The sequence below is a fragment of the Anabrus simplex genome, chromosome 3 (assembly GCF_040414725.1).
Source record: "Anabrus simplex isolate iqAnaSimp1 chromosome 3, ASM4041472v1, whole genome shotgun sequence".
Classification (NCBI taxonomy): Eukaryota; Metazoa; Arthropoda; class Insecta; order Orthoptera; family Tettigoniidae; genus Anabrus; species Anabrus simplex.
In genome coordinates, this window is record NC_090267.1 from 485,267,973 (window position 1) to 485,284,378 (window position 16,406).

The following is a 16,406-nucleotide window of genomic DNA, read 5'->3' on the forward strand; positions in this document are numbered from 1 at the left end:
TTTGCCGTATCTCCTTACGATGATTTCGCTTTTGTGCCCTTATTTCACGGTCTTTACAGAACTGACTCGCTAAATCATTACTACTCAGTGGTAAATTTAAATGTGGTACTGCGTCAGTCCTTAAATTACGTTTATTTGGAAGGTTTAACAACTCACCCTTCAAGTCCCTTCTGTAATCCGAATTGTCGAGGTGCACAGAGCATACACGAGCATTCTCAATAGTAACGGAGTTTGGAAAACGATGAAATTTAATGTATAAATCCTTCTGGTGTCTATCGTGGTTAGAGCAACCGGCGACAGCACTACACACCATGGCACAGCACAGAAAAATTAAATTCTTACACTGTTGACAAGGTAAACACCATCACTAGACTAATAGCACTCTGCTTCGCTTAGCGAACAAGGGTGCCTTGTGACGTCAGGAGGCGTGGCTTGCTATTGCGCACCCAACTGATGACCCCTACCGTCTAGTCTAGTAACCGTGGTCTAGCCCGTTCTTCCGTAATGTAGCGAGAGTAACATAAATTCTAGGGTTTCGGATGGGCCTTAACCTTAAAGAGTATGCAAGACTCATAACGTGACCGTAGTGTTGGGCAGACTATACATCCTACCCGCTTGAATGAGTTTACATTCTAATCCAAGGATTTCCAATTTTTAAGGACTTTAGGTCCACATAGGAATCCTTAGGCATGACCGCGGGGCGCACTTGAGAAATAGGCAAATTTTTGTAAAATTCGTAAAATTCTGCAAATAGAACAGAGGTACCAGTACGAAATAATATGCTTATTTCATGGAAATTAATTTTCGAAAATGTTAATTGGTTAAAACATTATTTTGCAATTGCATAAAAGAGTGAAATTTGGATTTCTAAATTTTAAAAATCAATAATCTATTCAGATCAAGAGAATACGTCTAAAAAAAGAGGAAATAACATTAAAGAATGAATTAGTTCTGAGTTGGGTCTGTAAGGGGTATAACAATTAATACATTTTGAACGAGCTGTGGAATATTTGTTTGTAAATATTGTTCACATTATTTCTGAAAATGCTCCCGCGGGCCCCCATTGAGAAACCCCTGTTCTAACCTATTACTGCCATAAAATCCGAACTCTACAGTGATGTAACTTCCTGCTATTTCCAGTGTCTGCCTCTCTTTAAACACTTCCATCAATCACAGTAAGAAGATTCTGAGAAGATTGTTGGTCAGCCCGGCTGGGTTCATCCCCATATTATATAACCATAGAAGATCATATGTTTCTTCCTTGCCATTTCTGTGATGTGTTCTGTGTAAGTATAGAGCTCCAGGTTGTGACAACTCCTTCCTTCATTCTTCTGAGTGGTAGATTCCCCGTAAATTGTTTATCTAGTCTTTTCTTAAATGATTTCAAGTAAGTTGGACAGTTATGGAACATGTCCATTGGTAAATTATTCCAGTTCTCTTTCTATAAACGAATATTTGTTCGAATTTGTCCTTATAAATTCTCACTTTATCTTCATATTATGATGTTTCCTATTTTTAAAAAGTTAGTTCGAGATTATTCGTCTAGTAACGTCATCACACTACTGACAACTCGAAACCGAGCGAATGGCTGCGTGCTTTGGATAAGGTGCCATCAGCTTGCATTCGGGAGATAGTCGGTTAGAACGCTACGGATGGCAGCCTTCAAGATAGTTTTTCATGGTTTCCAATTGTAACACCTTGTACCTTAATTAAGCCCACGGTTCGTAACACTAGTCTGTAGTCGGAAATCTCCCAGAACAAATCATGCTGCATTCCTTTGGATCTCTCTAGTTCTCTAATCGAGTATTTCTTGTGAAGGTCCCATACATTAGAACTATATTCTAATATTTGTGGTCTTACCAGTGACTTATAAGCCCTCTCATTTACATCCACATACCATGTGAAGAGATCTGTAACCTTTATTTACAGGCTCGTTAAAGTCATTACCCGAAGGAAGATATTTCCATATATTAACATCTAGGTACTTACCATGATCTCCACGGGGTACATTCACTCCATAAACATGGTATTTAAAAGTGAGAGGATTTTTCCTCCTGATTAAACTCACAACCTGACTTTTCACCCCGTATATCATCATACCATTTCTGCTGTCCATCTCGCAACATTGTCGAGGTCTTTTTAGGCCTTCGGACTGAGAATCAGTTTCTTGGTAGGCCAAGGCCCTTCCGGGCTCTTGAGCCATGGGGTTCTGTTTGTTCACAATCCTATAACTTATTAATTACTTTATGCAGTATTACATCAAAATCCTTATCAGGGATTCCAATATTCCTTACTCATATCACTTATATGTATATGTTATGTTGGGTATTCAGCCCGAAGGCTGGTTTGATCCTCCACAGCTATGCCAACAGTTGTGATAGATGGCCTAGGCATCACTGAAGAGGCGTACTGGGGAAATAAGGAGTGAGGTAGTTTCCCGTTGATTTCCACTATGTGTATATAAGAAAATATAAAGGCCTAATAATACTGCCTTGTGGAACTCGTTCCCAAATGATTACAGGATCAGATCACGCTTCACCTACTCTTAATTCTCTGAGTTCTATTTCCTAGAAATGTGATCACTCTTTCGTCCATTTCAGTATGTTCCTCTCCTTGCTCCAGAATGTCAGTCAGACCTTTCCTGTTAAGGATCGCACACTCGGAAGCATATTACTATTATTATTATTATTATTATTATTATTATTATTATTATTATTCTCTTGTTTCGTTTCGGCCAACTAAGGACCACGTCATTTCAACTGTTTCCCTTGAGCTTTAATGTTGGTCCAGTATTCCTTCATTCGTATACGGTGTTGCTCCTTTCGTTCTTTCGTCCATGCCTTTCCAGTTTTCATCTTCGGCTTTGGTCGGAAACTCTGATGTTCTTGGAGTTTTTTATTAAGTGGAACACGCTCCTGGATATCTTCAAACGAGATCCCAGTCTCCTGCAGATCTTTCTGTACCTCACTGAACCATGCCCCCTTTACCTTTTTCTCTTGAAGGAAAGTGAAAATGCGGTTGGTTAACCGTGTTGAATTCATTCGAGCCATGTGTCCATAAAAAGCAATCCTCCTTTTTCGCATCACATCGGTTATTTTCTCCACATGCGAGTACAACTCCTGGGTGTGCCGTCTCCTAAACTCGCCGTAGTCTTTGACTGGATCTAAGATTTCTCTCAAAATCTTTCTTTCCTTGGCCTCCAATTTCTCCATCATGCCTTTTTTGTTCATGGCGAGACATTGCGCTGCATATAGAGCCTCTGGCCGGATAACAGTGCAATAGTGTTTGATTTTTGCATTCAGAGATATACAGTAGATCTTTTGTTATAGACATTTTTAGTCAGATGGTAAGCCATTTCCATTTTATTCATGCGTGAAGCAAAGGCTCCTTTTTCGGACATGTTAGGTTCTATCTATTCACCAAGATACTTGAATTTTTCAACTAGCTTGACTTTTCCTTGAGTCCCTTCTAGCTCACTTGGCGCCAGTTTTTAATGAATTTCGTTTTCTCAAAGGAGATTTGGAGGCCCGACTTTGCAACTTGTGTTTGAAGCTGGTTGATCTGCTTCGTGGCCACATCCAAGGAATCAGCGAAAACCGCGAGATCGTCTACAAATGCTAGATAGTCAATTGAAAGGTTCTTGTTCTTGTGGCCTAGTCTGACTCCGCTTTCGACTCCTTCATAACTCATTTGTCTGCGCCATTCACGGATCACTTTCTCAAGAACGCAGTTGAACAACAGAGGTGAGAGACCATCTCCCTGCCTAACACCTGTCCGTATTTCAGAGGCATCTGAAGGCTCTCCTCTGAACTTCACTTTTGAGATGGTGTTGGTGAGAGTCTGTTGGATGATCACTCTTGTTTTACCGTCCAAGCCAAATTCCTTTAAGATCTGAAGTAGGGTAGTTCTATCAATTGAATCATAGGCCTTCTTAAAGTCGATGAACGTTACTACAAAAGGCTTGCTCCTTAGTTTAAGATATGAAAGGACAGATCTGCTCCACACATCACCGTCCTTTCCTGAAACCTCCTTGGTAATCACCCAGCTCTGGATCTAGCTGTTCTACTGCCCTGATTTGAAGAGCTTTCGAGAGAATTTTGTAGGTTATAAGTAGGAGGGGGATGCTGCGATAGTCGTTAACATCCGACTTGTCGCCTTTCTAATGAAGTGCATGGATTAGAGCAGATGTCCAGTCACTTGGAAGTCTTTCAGTCTTACAGATTTCATGTATGATGTCCGTTAATTTTTCCACTGCATTGTCACTAGCAAACTTCCACAATTCAGCTATCATCGAATCTTCACCCGGCGCTTTATTATTCTTCAAGGATTGGATAATCTGTCTGACTTCCTCTTTCGTAGGTGGAGCTGAATCTCGGTTACTTGTGTTTTATCTTCAAATGTGAATCTGGACATTGGGGCGTCGCAGTTAAGAAGAGATTTGAAGTATTTTGCAAGGATCCGGCAGTTTTCCTTGTCGTTATGGGCTAGGTTTCCATTGGAATCTCTGAACTGTAGGCTCGGTGGGTCGTAATTCATTAAGTTGCTTTTAAATGTTTTATAAAAGCCGCGTGTATTGTTCTTCTTGAAATCCTGCTCAACTTGAGCCAGCTGGTGTTTATCAAAAGTACGTTTAACGCTGCGGATGGTTTTGGCTGCACACTTTCTCTCATTCAAGAAGTTTGTCCAGTTGACTTGGTTCTTTAGCGAGTTCCATTTCTGCGAGGCGAACTGTCTTTGCCTTATCGCTGCATCGCATTCACTGTTCCACCAAGCATGCTTCCTGGGCTTAGTAAGCTGAACCGTCTCTTTAGCTGTTTTGACCAGGGCCTCGCGCAGTTGTTCCCAGTTCTCTGCTTCCACCAATTGTAGTTTCTGAGTGAACTCATGGTTAGATCCTTGTTTTTCTCTATCAAATATTTTAATCCTTTTAGCTCGAACTCTCCTTGTGTTTCTCGGGAGCAGTTTGATTTTGATCTTGGATAGATAGTGATCTGAATCCAGTTTTGCTTGTCTTAGAGCTTTCACATTCTGAATTTCTCTTTGAGCCTTCCGTGCGATCGCGACATGATCAATCTAGAATTCACCAAGATGGTGATTTGGGGATTTCCAGGTCTTCTGTTACTTGGACAGGTGTTTAAAAGCAGTAGACTTTATTACGAGGTTAAATCCCTTACACAGCTCTATTAGCCTTTCTCCATTACGATTTGTTCTCTGGTGAGCAGGATAGTTTCCAACGATGTTTCGGAACTTTCTCTCTTTGCCTACCTGGGCATTGAAATCTCCAAGCACGATTATGGTATGTTTGTCTGGAATCTTGGATAAAATCTCCTCAACATCTTCCCAGAATCTATCAGTTCCCTTTGGATCTCTCTTGTTCGTTTGGTTGATCGGCGCATGAACGTTCACAATAGTATACATTTTGTTTGTGCTTCCAAAGGACAGAGTCGAGACTCTGCTATTCACAGAGATGAAATTTGTTATTGATCCAGAATCATTTTGTTGACTTCAAATCCTGTGCCGAGGTGGGGGACAGGTTGTATGACACATTTACCAGGTTTACCCTTGAAGATCCTGTAACCTTCAGATTCAAAGGCCTGCTCATCTGTAAATCTCGTTTCCTGAATTACTGCAATCAAAATTTGCTGTTCCGATAGAATATGTGTGAGCTGTTTCAGTTTTCCAACCTTCTGGAGAGAATTGGCATTAAAGGAAGCAAAGAAATTCTTGGCTCTATGTTTGATCTTTCGTGGAGTCTCTGATACCTCCAAGCATGTCGGTGCAGGCTCCCCAGAATCCGAAGGCCCGCTAACGTACAAAGACGACGGCGGATTGGTTACCACCTGGGGTAGTAGCTTTAGCTGAAATTTCCTGCATGCTTTTCTTCACAGTTGAAAAACTGTAGACTGGGGTCGATGATATTTCGCACCGACCAAGGTGCTACGAAGGTTGTGAGCCTTGGAGCCCCCAGCACTGATCGGTTCACCGACCCAGTTTCCCGCTGGGATTCGATACCCCACCTTCCACTGGGTTGCTCGGCTTAACAGGGGCACCTCTTGTAGGTTACGTACTGGAGTTGGAGTGAAAGAGGCTAGTTGGATTCTGTTGCTGAATCCAACAGTTTATTTTTGCAGATGGTCGCAACGACACATTTCACTTTCATTTTCACTCCTAGGACCCTATTATTATTATTATTATTATTATTATTATTATTATTATTATTATTATTATTATTATTATTATTATTATTATTATTATTATTATTATTATTATTATCCGGCTCCATGGCCAAGTGGTTAGTGTGCTGGCCTTTGGTCACAGGGGTCCCGAGTTCCATTCCCGACAGGGTCTGGAATTTTAACCATCATTGCTTAATTTCGCTGGCACGGGGGCTGGGTGTATGTATTGTCTTCATCATCATTTCATCATTTCATACTCATCAGGACGCGCAGGTCGTCTACGGGCATAAAATCAAAACATCTGCATCTGGCAAGCCGAACATGTCTTCGGACTTTCCCAACCCTAACAGCCATACGCTATTATTATTATTATTAATTATTATTATTATTATTATTATTATTATTATTATTATTATTATTATTATTATTATTATTATTATTATTATTATTATTATTATTATTATTATTATTATTATTATTAAACATTACGTTGGAATAAATAGGATGCAGATTGTAATATGTTCCTTGTGTGGTTGCAGGCGGGACGGACGCTGGGTTCTGGGCCAACCACACGACGCCATGCAGCAGCTCGTCCTCGACGCCCGGCACACCGACGGGCTCGAGAGGGGACGAGTCGCCCATGTATGACGACGACTATGGCAGCGGTCACGCCCCTGTAGTTCTCTCTCATCTGGAGGTGGCAGGACTAAGTGCGGGGGACTACTACAGCAGTGCGAATGGCGGCGCTCAAACCAACCTGCCGCCTGTGGTGCGCGTCAAGCGACGTCATTGCGCCAACAAGAAGGAGCGCAAACGAACTCAGAGTATCAACAACGCGTTCGCAGATCTGAGAGACTGTATTCCTAACGTACCGGCCGACACGAAGTTGTCCAAGATCAAAACGCTGAGGCTTGCCACCTCCTACATCTGCTACCTCATGGGCGTCTTGGAGAGCGACGACCCCGGAGCCTGCGACACCGGCTTCCGCGCAGAGCTGGTGCACACGGGGAGCAGTCGGCGGAACACCTCGGGATCGGCAGCCCCCGTTATCACAGCGGACTATGGAGATCACAAGGCTCCACCAGATCTCGTAAGTTAAATACACTCCAACTTTCTTAATTTAAGCTAGTGAATGTGCCTGTTTCTAAGCGCTCAGGCACAGAGAAGAGACAGGAGGCAGGGGCGCCCGGTTTTGCTCTAACTCACTATCGACAAAGGGGGAAAACCTCGGAAATTGTGTTTTTGGATGAGAAATACTTGATGGAAAATATTAACTATTACTTTATAAGGCACTCTATCAACAATATCGTAGAAGTACAAACAAAAAGTCCACGTACAATCGACATAAAAGGTAAACGTGTGTTTTAATCACAAAAAAGCAAGAGATTTTTACATTTTAAATGTATGTGAAATAAAAGGATGGAAGCTGAAGAAATACAAATTGTATCTCTAAAAGACAATGATAGCAAACCAAATTATTAAAAAGAAAATGCCTCAAATTTGGCGCTTATTATTAGTAAATAAAAGAAAAATTTAGTCTTTAGTAAAAAATTACAATCTTAATGGAATTTCTAATTTTCCCTCATAAAGACAGTGTTCCCACGAACAATCGATTGTTCGATGAAAATTTTCGCCACAATATCGAGGTTCAGTTTATTTTTTATTTCTTGATTATAGACATGCATAATTGTGTTGTCAGTCATTTTCCTTGCGTCATGGTACTGCGCAGTAATTTTTTAATATTCTCAGGGCGGAAAAAGAACGTTCTGATGTACACGTAAAAATCCACAGTTCAGGCAAGCAACTCAATGCTGAAAACATCCTAGGGATATGAACCACGAGTTTTAGGTAAATAAAATATAATTAAGTGTGAAAATATATTCTTTATTTATTCCTAACAATTACAATCCTTTTCTTAATCATCGTTATCCGGTCGATTAGATTAGGAGTTTGCCTTTTTCTACCACTATGAGCGCTAATGTGAGTCAATGGATCGTTTCACTTAAGCCCTTATAACTACATTCGGTGTAGACATTTTTCAAAAAATCAAAAAATTATGAGTGTGTTGAATCAAGGAACACATTACAGAAATAATTATGTACATCATTTAATTTGGATAGGATTTGAATTGAAAATAAAATGAGTAAAGTAAAAAGCAATTTTAGGTTCTTTTCGGAACTGTATTTACGGCGGAAGTAATTTTCAAAATTTGTATTATCTTTATTTTGATATAGCTATCAAAGACTCACAATTTGAAACCATTCTGGACCCTTTAGTCCTTCAACTTTCGGCACAATTGAGGAAAATGCTTAATTTTACGTTTTTCGTGGTATGTGGACCCGTACTTTATCTGCAAATAAATGTTCTCGACATTAAAATGGGTACATACCTCATTAATAATTGAGACTAAAGTAAAAGAAAACAATCCTAGTGGCCTCTATACCCCCCTCTCGCGTTGGTAATGCGCGGGGCACAGTACCTTGGTATTTCTAGGGTTAAGAACTGCGATGAAAAATTAAGATACCCCTTTTTTAACCTTTCTGTTATTACCTCTTTTGTTACATTTCTTTTCCTTGTTTTTTTTGCTGGGGGGGGGGCGCTTCTGCACATCCCGACAAATGTTCTGGTGGGTGCCCGGAGTCGGCACCCTTGGCAGGAATCATTCTAAGCAAGGTTGGCAAGGAAATTTACTTGGTTCTTCTGTCAGTAGAAATTAACTTACGATTAATAAAATGTAGAAAATACATTATAAAAGGAACATTTAACATCAGAGTGGACGTGAAAAAGAAACCACTTGCTTAAAATAGAATGGCATGCTTCGTTCTTGATAGGACGTCACCAGATCACTAGCGGTGATTGGGAATTAGAAGGGGGAGGGGGCACAAAAATTTGTAGACAACAAAAGGTACCGGAGGTGTGGAGAATATAGTGCGTGCGTAGGCAAATAAAATTGAAAATATAGCTACAAAATGTTGAGATTTTGATGTTCTCTGAGCGAATTTCCACAGAGAAGTGAAGTTTAACAGTTTACCAACTTAACTGCGATCAATATATTTTTCTGAGAATTTGTTTCAATGCTATGGAAGAAAACTTTCACCAAAGGAACCATTACACACGTGCGCAGATACTAATCGCGCGCTGTGTGAATCTTCACCACTTTCTGTGGCTCTGAAAAATTGTTCAGCTGAGTCGAATGACATTTTGTCCGTATTTACACTAATTATTTTTAAAGTTTAAAGAAATTAAAGGACAGAATTAAGTAACAGACAACAGCATTTGTATATTAAAAAATCTAGTTTTATGTGGCTAAAATGAATTCTTTTTCAGAAACTGGGGAGGATGAGTGCACCCACCTCGTCCTCCCCCATAATCACCGCCACCACTGCATCACATACATGTAGCGGAGAAAATGTGCGAGTGTCTGTAACAGAGAACAGGAGTGTATGATTTTTTTTACGATGCCAGAGTAACTTTCAGGGTGTTCTAAGAGGCCGGACCCCTAATGATTATACAAACTCATCACAGGATTGTTAAACGTGTTGCACTCACGAGTACCTACACATTGGGCTCGCTCAAAAAATTCGTTTTGCAGTTAGATGATGCACTTAAGAATGTTCCCGAATCACCAGGGAAGATATAGTCATTTTTGTGTAGGCTGCTTGTGGCAACTCAAGATGATCAACAATTCGTGAGACGTGACGGTGCACACAGTTAGATAACGAGTTGCCGGTGTTACCTTGCATGTTCACAGCGTGTTTGTATTTTCCGTGCTGTTTGTTTTGCCGCATGCTGTAGTAGTAATAATTAGACTTCGGACGTTGATGCATTAAAAGATTAGGATGCGAAATAATTTGTCCAGTAAGAAGTGTCATCTAGCCCATTCTTCAGTAATGCAACGAGAGTAATATAATGTTCAGTGTGTTCCAAGAGGCCAAGTCCCTAATCTTCATGCAAACCGCATAACAAGGTTGCTAACCGGGTTAGAATATACTTGTTACACTCTTGAGTAAGTTTGCATTGTAATCTATTAATGGATCAACATTCGGGCTCTACAATAATTATTAACACGCATCGCAATGGCGCAATAGCCCTTATGGGTCTCGGCCTACCAAGCAACCGCTGCCCAGTTCGAAGGCCTGCAGATTACGTAATGATGTCTGATGGTGGTGATTATTGTTTTAAGAGGAAGTACAAGGGGTTAACTATCCTCTGTTACCAATAATCGGGGGGAGGAGGAAATGGGAGAGTTCCGGAACTTTGAAGAATAAAGATATCAACAAAAGGGCCACGAAGGGCGTGAAAATCAAAGTGTCCCTAAGTATGGAACCGTCAGTGTCGGAAGAGATAGAGAGCTGAGGTCCGATAGGATGGATGATAATGAGGAGCCTGGCACAAGAAAGTCGAAGTAATGCCAGGACTCAGCTAAGGGCCCCGTGTTCCCTAAAGCCCATAGTCGCCTCTTACGACAGCTAGGGGATGTTATTTTACCGCCCCTACGCCCCGTGGTAAGAGAGGCGTGTTCAACGCCGCGCATTCTCTCGGTAGATATTCTTGGGTTTCTAGATCGGGGCCGCTATCTCTCACGTAGACTGAGTGGACCGCGAACTAGCCGTCAGATCCAAGTAAAAATCTCTGACTTGGCCGGCAATCGAACTTGGGGCTTCCGGATAAGAGGCAGGCTGGCTATCCCCAACCCGCGGGTTATGAAATATTAATAAAACAATACAAAATGCCCAGTGATGCCTTGGTATTTGATATTTCAGGTATTTTAATATACATCTATAAAGGAGTGAATAAAAAATTTCACAAAAACTGTTTGAATGAATGAATGAATGAATTATGTATTTATTTACCGTTCAGGGTTGATTTTCCCTCGGACTCATCGAGGGATCCCACCTCTACCGCCTCAAGGGTAGTGGCCCGGTGTATGAAACATAGGGTCGGTGGTATACAACTGGGGTGGAGGGCCTGTACCTCACCCAGACTGCCTCACCTGTTAAGCTGAGCAGGCCTTGTGGGGGATGGGAAGATTGGAAAGGATAGACAAGGTAGACGGAAGTAAGCGGCCGTGATCTTAAGTCAGATACCATCCCGGCATTTGCCTGGAGGAGAAGTGGGAAACAACGGAATACCACTTCGAGGATGCCTGAGGGGGGAGTCGAAGGCCCTCTACTCAGTTGACCTCCCGATGCCGAGTGGACTCCTTTCCGGCCTTCGTACAAGTTTTCAAATTACGTGGCAGAGCCGGGAATCGACCCTGGCCTTTCGTGGGTGGCAGCTAAACGCATTAACCACTACAGCACAGACATTTATTTATTTATTTATTTATTTATTTATTTATTTATTTATTTATTTATTTATTTATTTATTTATTTATTTATTTATTTATTTATTTATTTATTTATTTATTTATTGTTTGCTCCATATTTATCGTCACACGAACATATCGAAGATTGTAGGCGAGGATATGATAGGAAAGGGCTAGGAGTAGGAAGGTAGCGAGTGTGGCATTACTTAAGGTACGGCCCCAGCATTTGCCTGGTGTGAAAATGGGAAACCACGGAAAACCATCTTCAAGGCTGCTGACAGTGGGGTTCGAACCCAGTAACTCCCGAATGCAAGCTCACAACTGTGTGTCCCTAAAAGCACTGCCGACTCGATCGGCATGAAATGAATGAAAATCCACAGTCTGTTTCCAGTCATCCTACCGGGTCAGGAATAGAATGAATGAAGCCCCCATCTAGCGGCGAGGATGGGAATTGTGCCGGCTGCCGAAGCCTGTCGCGCTCCTCTGGGGCAATGATTAATGAATGATTAATGAGATGAAAGTATATTGGAGAGTGTTGCTGGAATGAAAGATGACAGGGAAAACCGGAGTACCCGGAGAAAAACTTGACCTACCTCCGCTTTGTTCAGCACAAATCTCGCATGGATTGACAGGGATTTGAACCACGGAACCCAGCAGTGAGAGTTATTGAAAATAATGATACCATGTAAATATAATTCGTTATTCTATATACTAATCTTAAACTTCAGGACGGTACGATAACATAGTGATGGGATAATGGAATACTTATACTTATACCATAGCGAGTAGCAGGTAGAACTGTGATCTCTTACCTAGTTCATTGTTTCCTCCGCTAGGCCGCTCTTCCAGCAGTAAGTGAGCTTGATCTTACAAGTCAGCATGCGAATAAAAGACAATAATTGTTACATGCAAAATATTATGCTTTTGCTTACCATTCCAGAAGTGAGTTGTCAGATAGTATAGATAGCTTCCAGACATACTTTGTGCTCTTAGAATATTTCAGTTCCCCTCTCATCTGTCTTGTTACAAAATAAAATCGATTCTTCATATAATGAAACACAAGTTTAGGGATAATGTCCTCAACGTGGTCATCGCAGCATCCTAATTCTTTCGAATTATTAATGATATTGTGCAAACTGCCTACACACTCGTAAAATATATCAATAATAATAATAATAATAATAATAATAATAATAATAATAATGTTATTTGCTTTACGTCCCACTAACTACTTTTACGGTTTTCGAAGACGCCGAGGTGCCGGAATTTGTCCCGTAGAAGTTATTTTACGTGCCAGTAACTCTACCAACACGAGGTTGACGTATTTGAGCACCTTCAAATACCACCGGGCTGAGCCAGGTTCGAACCTGCCAAGTTGGGGTCAGAAGGCCAGCGCCTCATCCGTGTGAGCCACTCAGCCCGGCGTAAAATATATCGCCCCATAGACTATGTTCACAGGAGAGTTCTTGTTCCACTACACTTGCAACGTGCACGAACACATTATAAACTGTTCTTGAAGGATGGGTGAGGAAAGTGCTGCCATTACCGTATTTATTGCTATAGTCCCTAATAAATGTGAAGGCTGCGGCAAGTATTTCTTCTGTAGGCTTTCCGTGAAGCAGGCTGACACATTTATGACATTTTGTGACCTTGGATACGTTGCGTATTATAATATCCTCGTAGATAATAAATCAAACACTCATTTGCAAGACTGCGGCTATCACTGTTAATTAGACCTAAATTGTTCTCCCAGTCCGGTAAGAGGTCATCATGTTCTCAGTGAAGTCTAGTGCTTGCCTTATTCTATTTTGTGCATGTTGTAATAGAGCCTTGTTTGTCTCTTCTGTCTTCTTAACCAGTGTTCTCATTTGATTGACGAATGAAGCCAATATCAGTTAAAGTTTGGGCTCACAATTACTACAGGGCAAGTTTGTTTGGAACATAAACAGTCTGCAACATGTGTGAATTCAGAAAATCTGTTGTTGAAGGGTGGTCGTCACAAAGTGCCGTTCTGGATCTTGATTAAATTTGGCTGTGAGCACATATCGGAATCCATTATTCCATAAATACTCGGACACATGTATTCTCAATTGTTACTCTTAGGGATTCAAGAGGTCTTTCTGAAGCAAAAGTATTATTCTTCCCACTGCAGTTATCTCCACATTTTAATGAGGTTTGATGCCCTATTGAGCCCCTGCTGCTGTAGAAGTATTTAATTCCTTAGTTAACGTTTCTGTTTGTTCACTGTCTTCAAATTCCTCTGAGTTTATCTGTTTTCGTTTGTTTAATTGTTTCGTGAGATATTGTGGCAAATTGGGGAATATATGACGAACAGTGCCAGTTTTCAGTTTCCGTCTATCTCTAGAAATTTCTACCTGTTCGCCTTGTATTACAAATGCATCTGATTTGGCAAAACATTCATCGGAAAAATGTGAATCGTACATATAACACTTATCAGAAAGCTTTCTTGTCTTTTCTGGGAATCGTCTTTTCCCATTTCGAAAATTCTGCTTCATTTTTAGGTGGTTTGAAGAAGTGTTTACCTTTCGTAGTTTTATAGCCAAACTTACAGCCTGGAACGAAGCAAGTAGGCATTTTTCCTCCTCGATATGTTTGTAAGTTTTATAACTCAGCACTATATTTAAATAAATCAACACAATAAAAAATCACACGCTCTTCACTTTCACGTAACAATAATACAAGACACTTAAGTTTTTGCTTTCATAGAACAACACTACCGAACACAACCATATTACAACTACAGATAGCAACGGTGCTGCCCCTAGCGGACGATACATCCCAGTCCCTACACTAGCCAACAGGGAACAACTTAAGAGCTCACACTTCCACTCGTTATGCTTATACTTTTACTAATGAATAACCTCCATCCTATTATTTACATAATCGAGTAAATAATCGAACGAGTTTCAAATATCAATCAGTTGTAGTGATGGCATAATCGAATACCGGTACTTTAAATATTTGAATAACCTCCATGCGATTATTTAGATAATCGAATAAATAATCAAATAAAGTAATTGAATGGAAAATATAATCGAATAATCAAATGCAATGAAATAATCGAAAATCGATTAGTTTGTATTCGATTATCCCATCACTACGATAACTCGGTGAAACACTGAACAAGCAACAAGAATTTGTTATTTTCATTGTTAATAATATCTTTGTCGTCCCTCGTCAATCTCATTCCTCGGGAGAGGTTAAGAAGCATGTACGTTGATAAAACAGGATCCAGACCACTAAAACGTCCATTCTTCAATATTTCATTTTGACACTGTTTGTAATCACAAGTAGAAAATGATGACCTTCACGACTTCATATGCTGACAAGAGCGTGACGTATCCCAGTCTGTGTATGAGTGACGACAGTGTCCGTCATCTGACATGACAGGTAGGTTAACGTGGATTAACACTTCATCAATACGCTATACACAACAGGGCTGTCCAGCAACCGACACCGTAATTGCGTATTTCGTAGATTACTTCATATTAATGTACAGATCGTACCAAAAGTTTAATTACACCTGCATATTTCATTAACATGATTCCTATCCGTACATTTTGGTCTCAGGCATACGATTTATTACAGGGAACTAGTACGTATTCAGTGGAACATTTGCTGAAATGTTAATTAAATATCACTCTTTGGATTTAAGCAATTCACGTTCTTTGTTTATAACAATTGGAAAGAAAGTAACTATTTTTTATACTTGAAGAGATCTGGAAAGTACAATATGGGGATTACGTTAATAATCCTTGTTATGGAGAAACACACGTAGTTTTAGAATATTTATAATTGTAATAGAGCAACAGAATATGTTTCTATTTAAAAATATCCCCCGTGTTATAGCTCGAATAGAACCGCAGAAGGTAAGGTAAGGGTTATTCTGCCCGAAGACAGGTCCGAACCTCCGCAGAGGTGTTCGTGATCCGGAGTTTACGTGCGGTAGGGTGACCAGCTCCTTTCCGCTCCTCCACTTCCTTACCCCCCACCAACAGCGCGCGGCAACCCATCCAACTCCTGACCACGCCCAATGTTGCTTAACTTCGGAGATCTCACAGGATCCGGTGTTTCAACACGGCTACGGCCGTTGGCAACCACAGAAAGTGGTACGGAAAAGAAGCAAACATTCCTTGAACTTGGATGGACAGAAGATCCCTCAAGCTACAGAGATCGTTTGTATGTTATGTTGTAGTGTAAATATCCCGCTAAAACGCAACACACAAACGATCTCCGCAGCTTGAGGCATCTCCTGTCCGGTCGAGGTCAATGAATGTCCTTTTTACCACTTCCTGTGGTTTTATTGCGAGCTATGGAACGGGCGATATTTTTAAATAGAAACATATTCTGTTGCTCTATTACAATTATAAATCTTCTACAGGTATATTTGTTTTTACATCATCATCATCATCATCATCTGTTTACCCTCCAGGTTCGGTTTTTCCCTCGGACTTAGCGAGGGATCCCACCTCTACCGCCTCAAGGGCAGTGTCCTGGAGCTTCAGACTCTTGGTCGGGGGATACAACTGGGGAGTATGACCAGTACCTCGCCCAGGCGGCCTCACCTGCTATGCTGAACAGGGGCCTTGTGGAGGGATGGGAAGATTGGAAGGGATAGGCAAGGAAGAGGGAAGGAAGCGGCCGTGGCCTTAAGTTAGGTACCATCCCGGCATTCGCCTGGAGGAGAAGTGGGAAACCACGGAAAACCACTTCCAGGATGGCTGAGGTGGGAATCGAACCCACCTCTACTCAGTCGACCTCCCGAGGCTGAGTGGACCCCGTTCCAGCCCTCGTACCACTTTTCAAATTTCGTGGCAGAGCCGGGAATCGAACCCGGGCCTCCGGGGGTGGCAGCTAATCACGCTAACCACTACACCACAGAGGCGGACTTGTTTTTACAT

General features: G+C 41.1%; 1 protein-coding gene across 1 annotated transcript in view; it reads left to right on the forward strand.

Annotated features, from left to right (window-relative positions):
• The window catches only part of LOC136866547 (heart- and neural crest derivatives-expressed protein 2), a 90,563-nt gene that overhangs the window by 18,324 nt on the left and 55,833 nt on the right, over window positions 1-16,406 (forward strand). Inside the window, exon 2 of the mRNA XM_067143615.2 lies at window positions 6,716-7,266. Within this exon, the coding sequence (XP_066999716.1) occupies window positions 6,716-7,266 (551 nt within the window). The remainder of the gene's footprint in view (window positions 1-6,715; window positions 7,267-16,406) is intronic.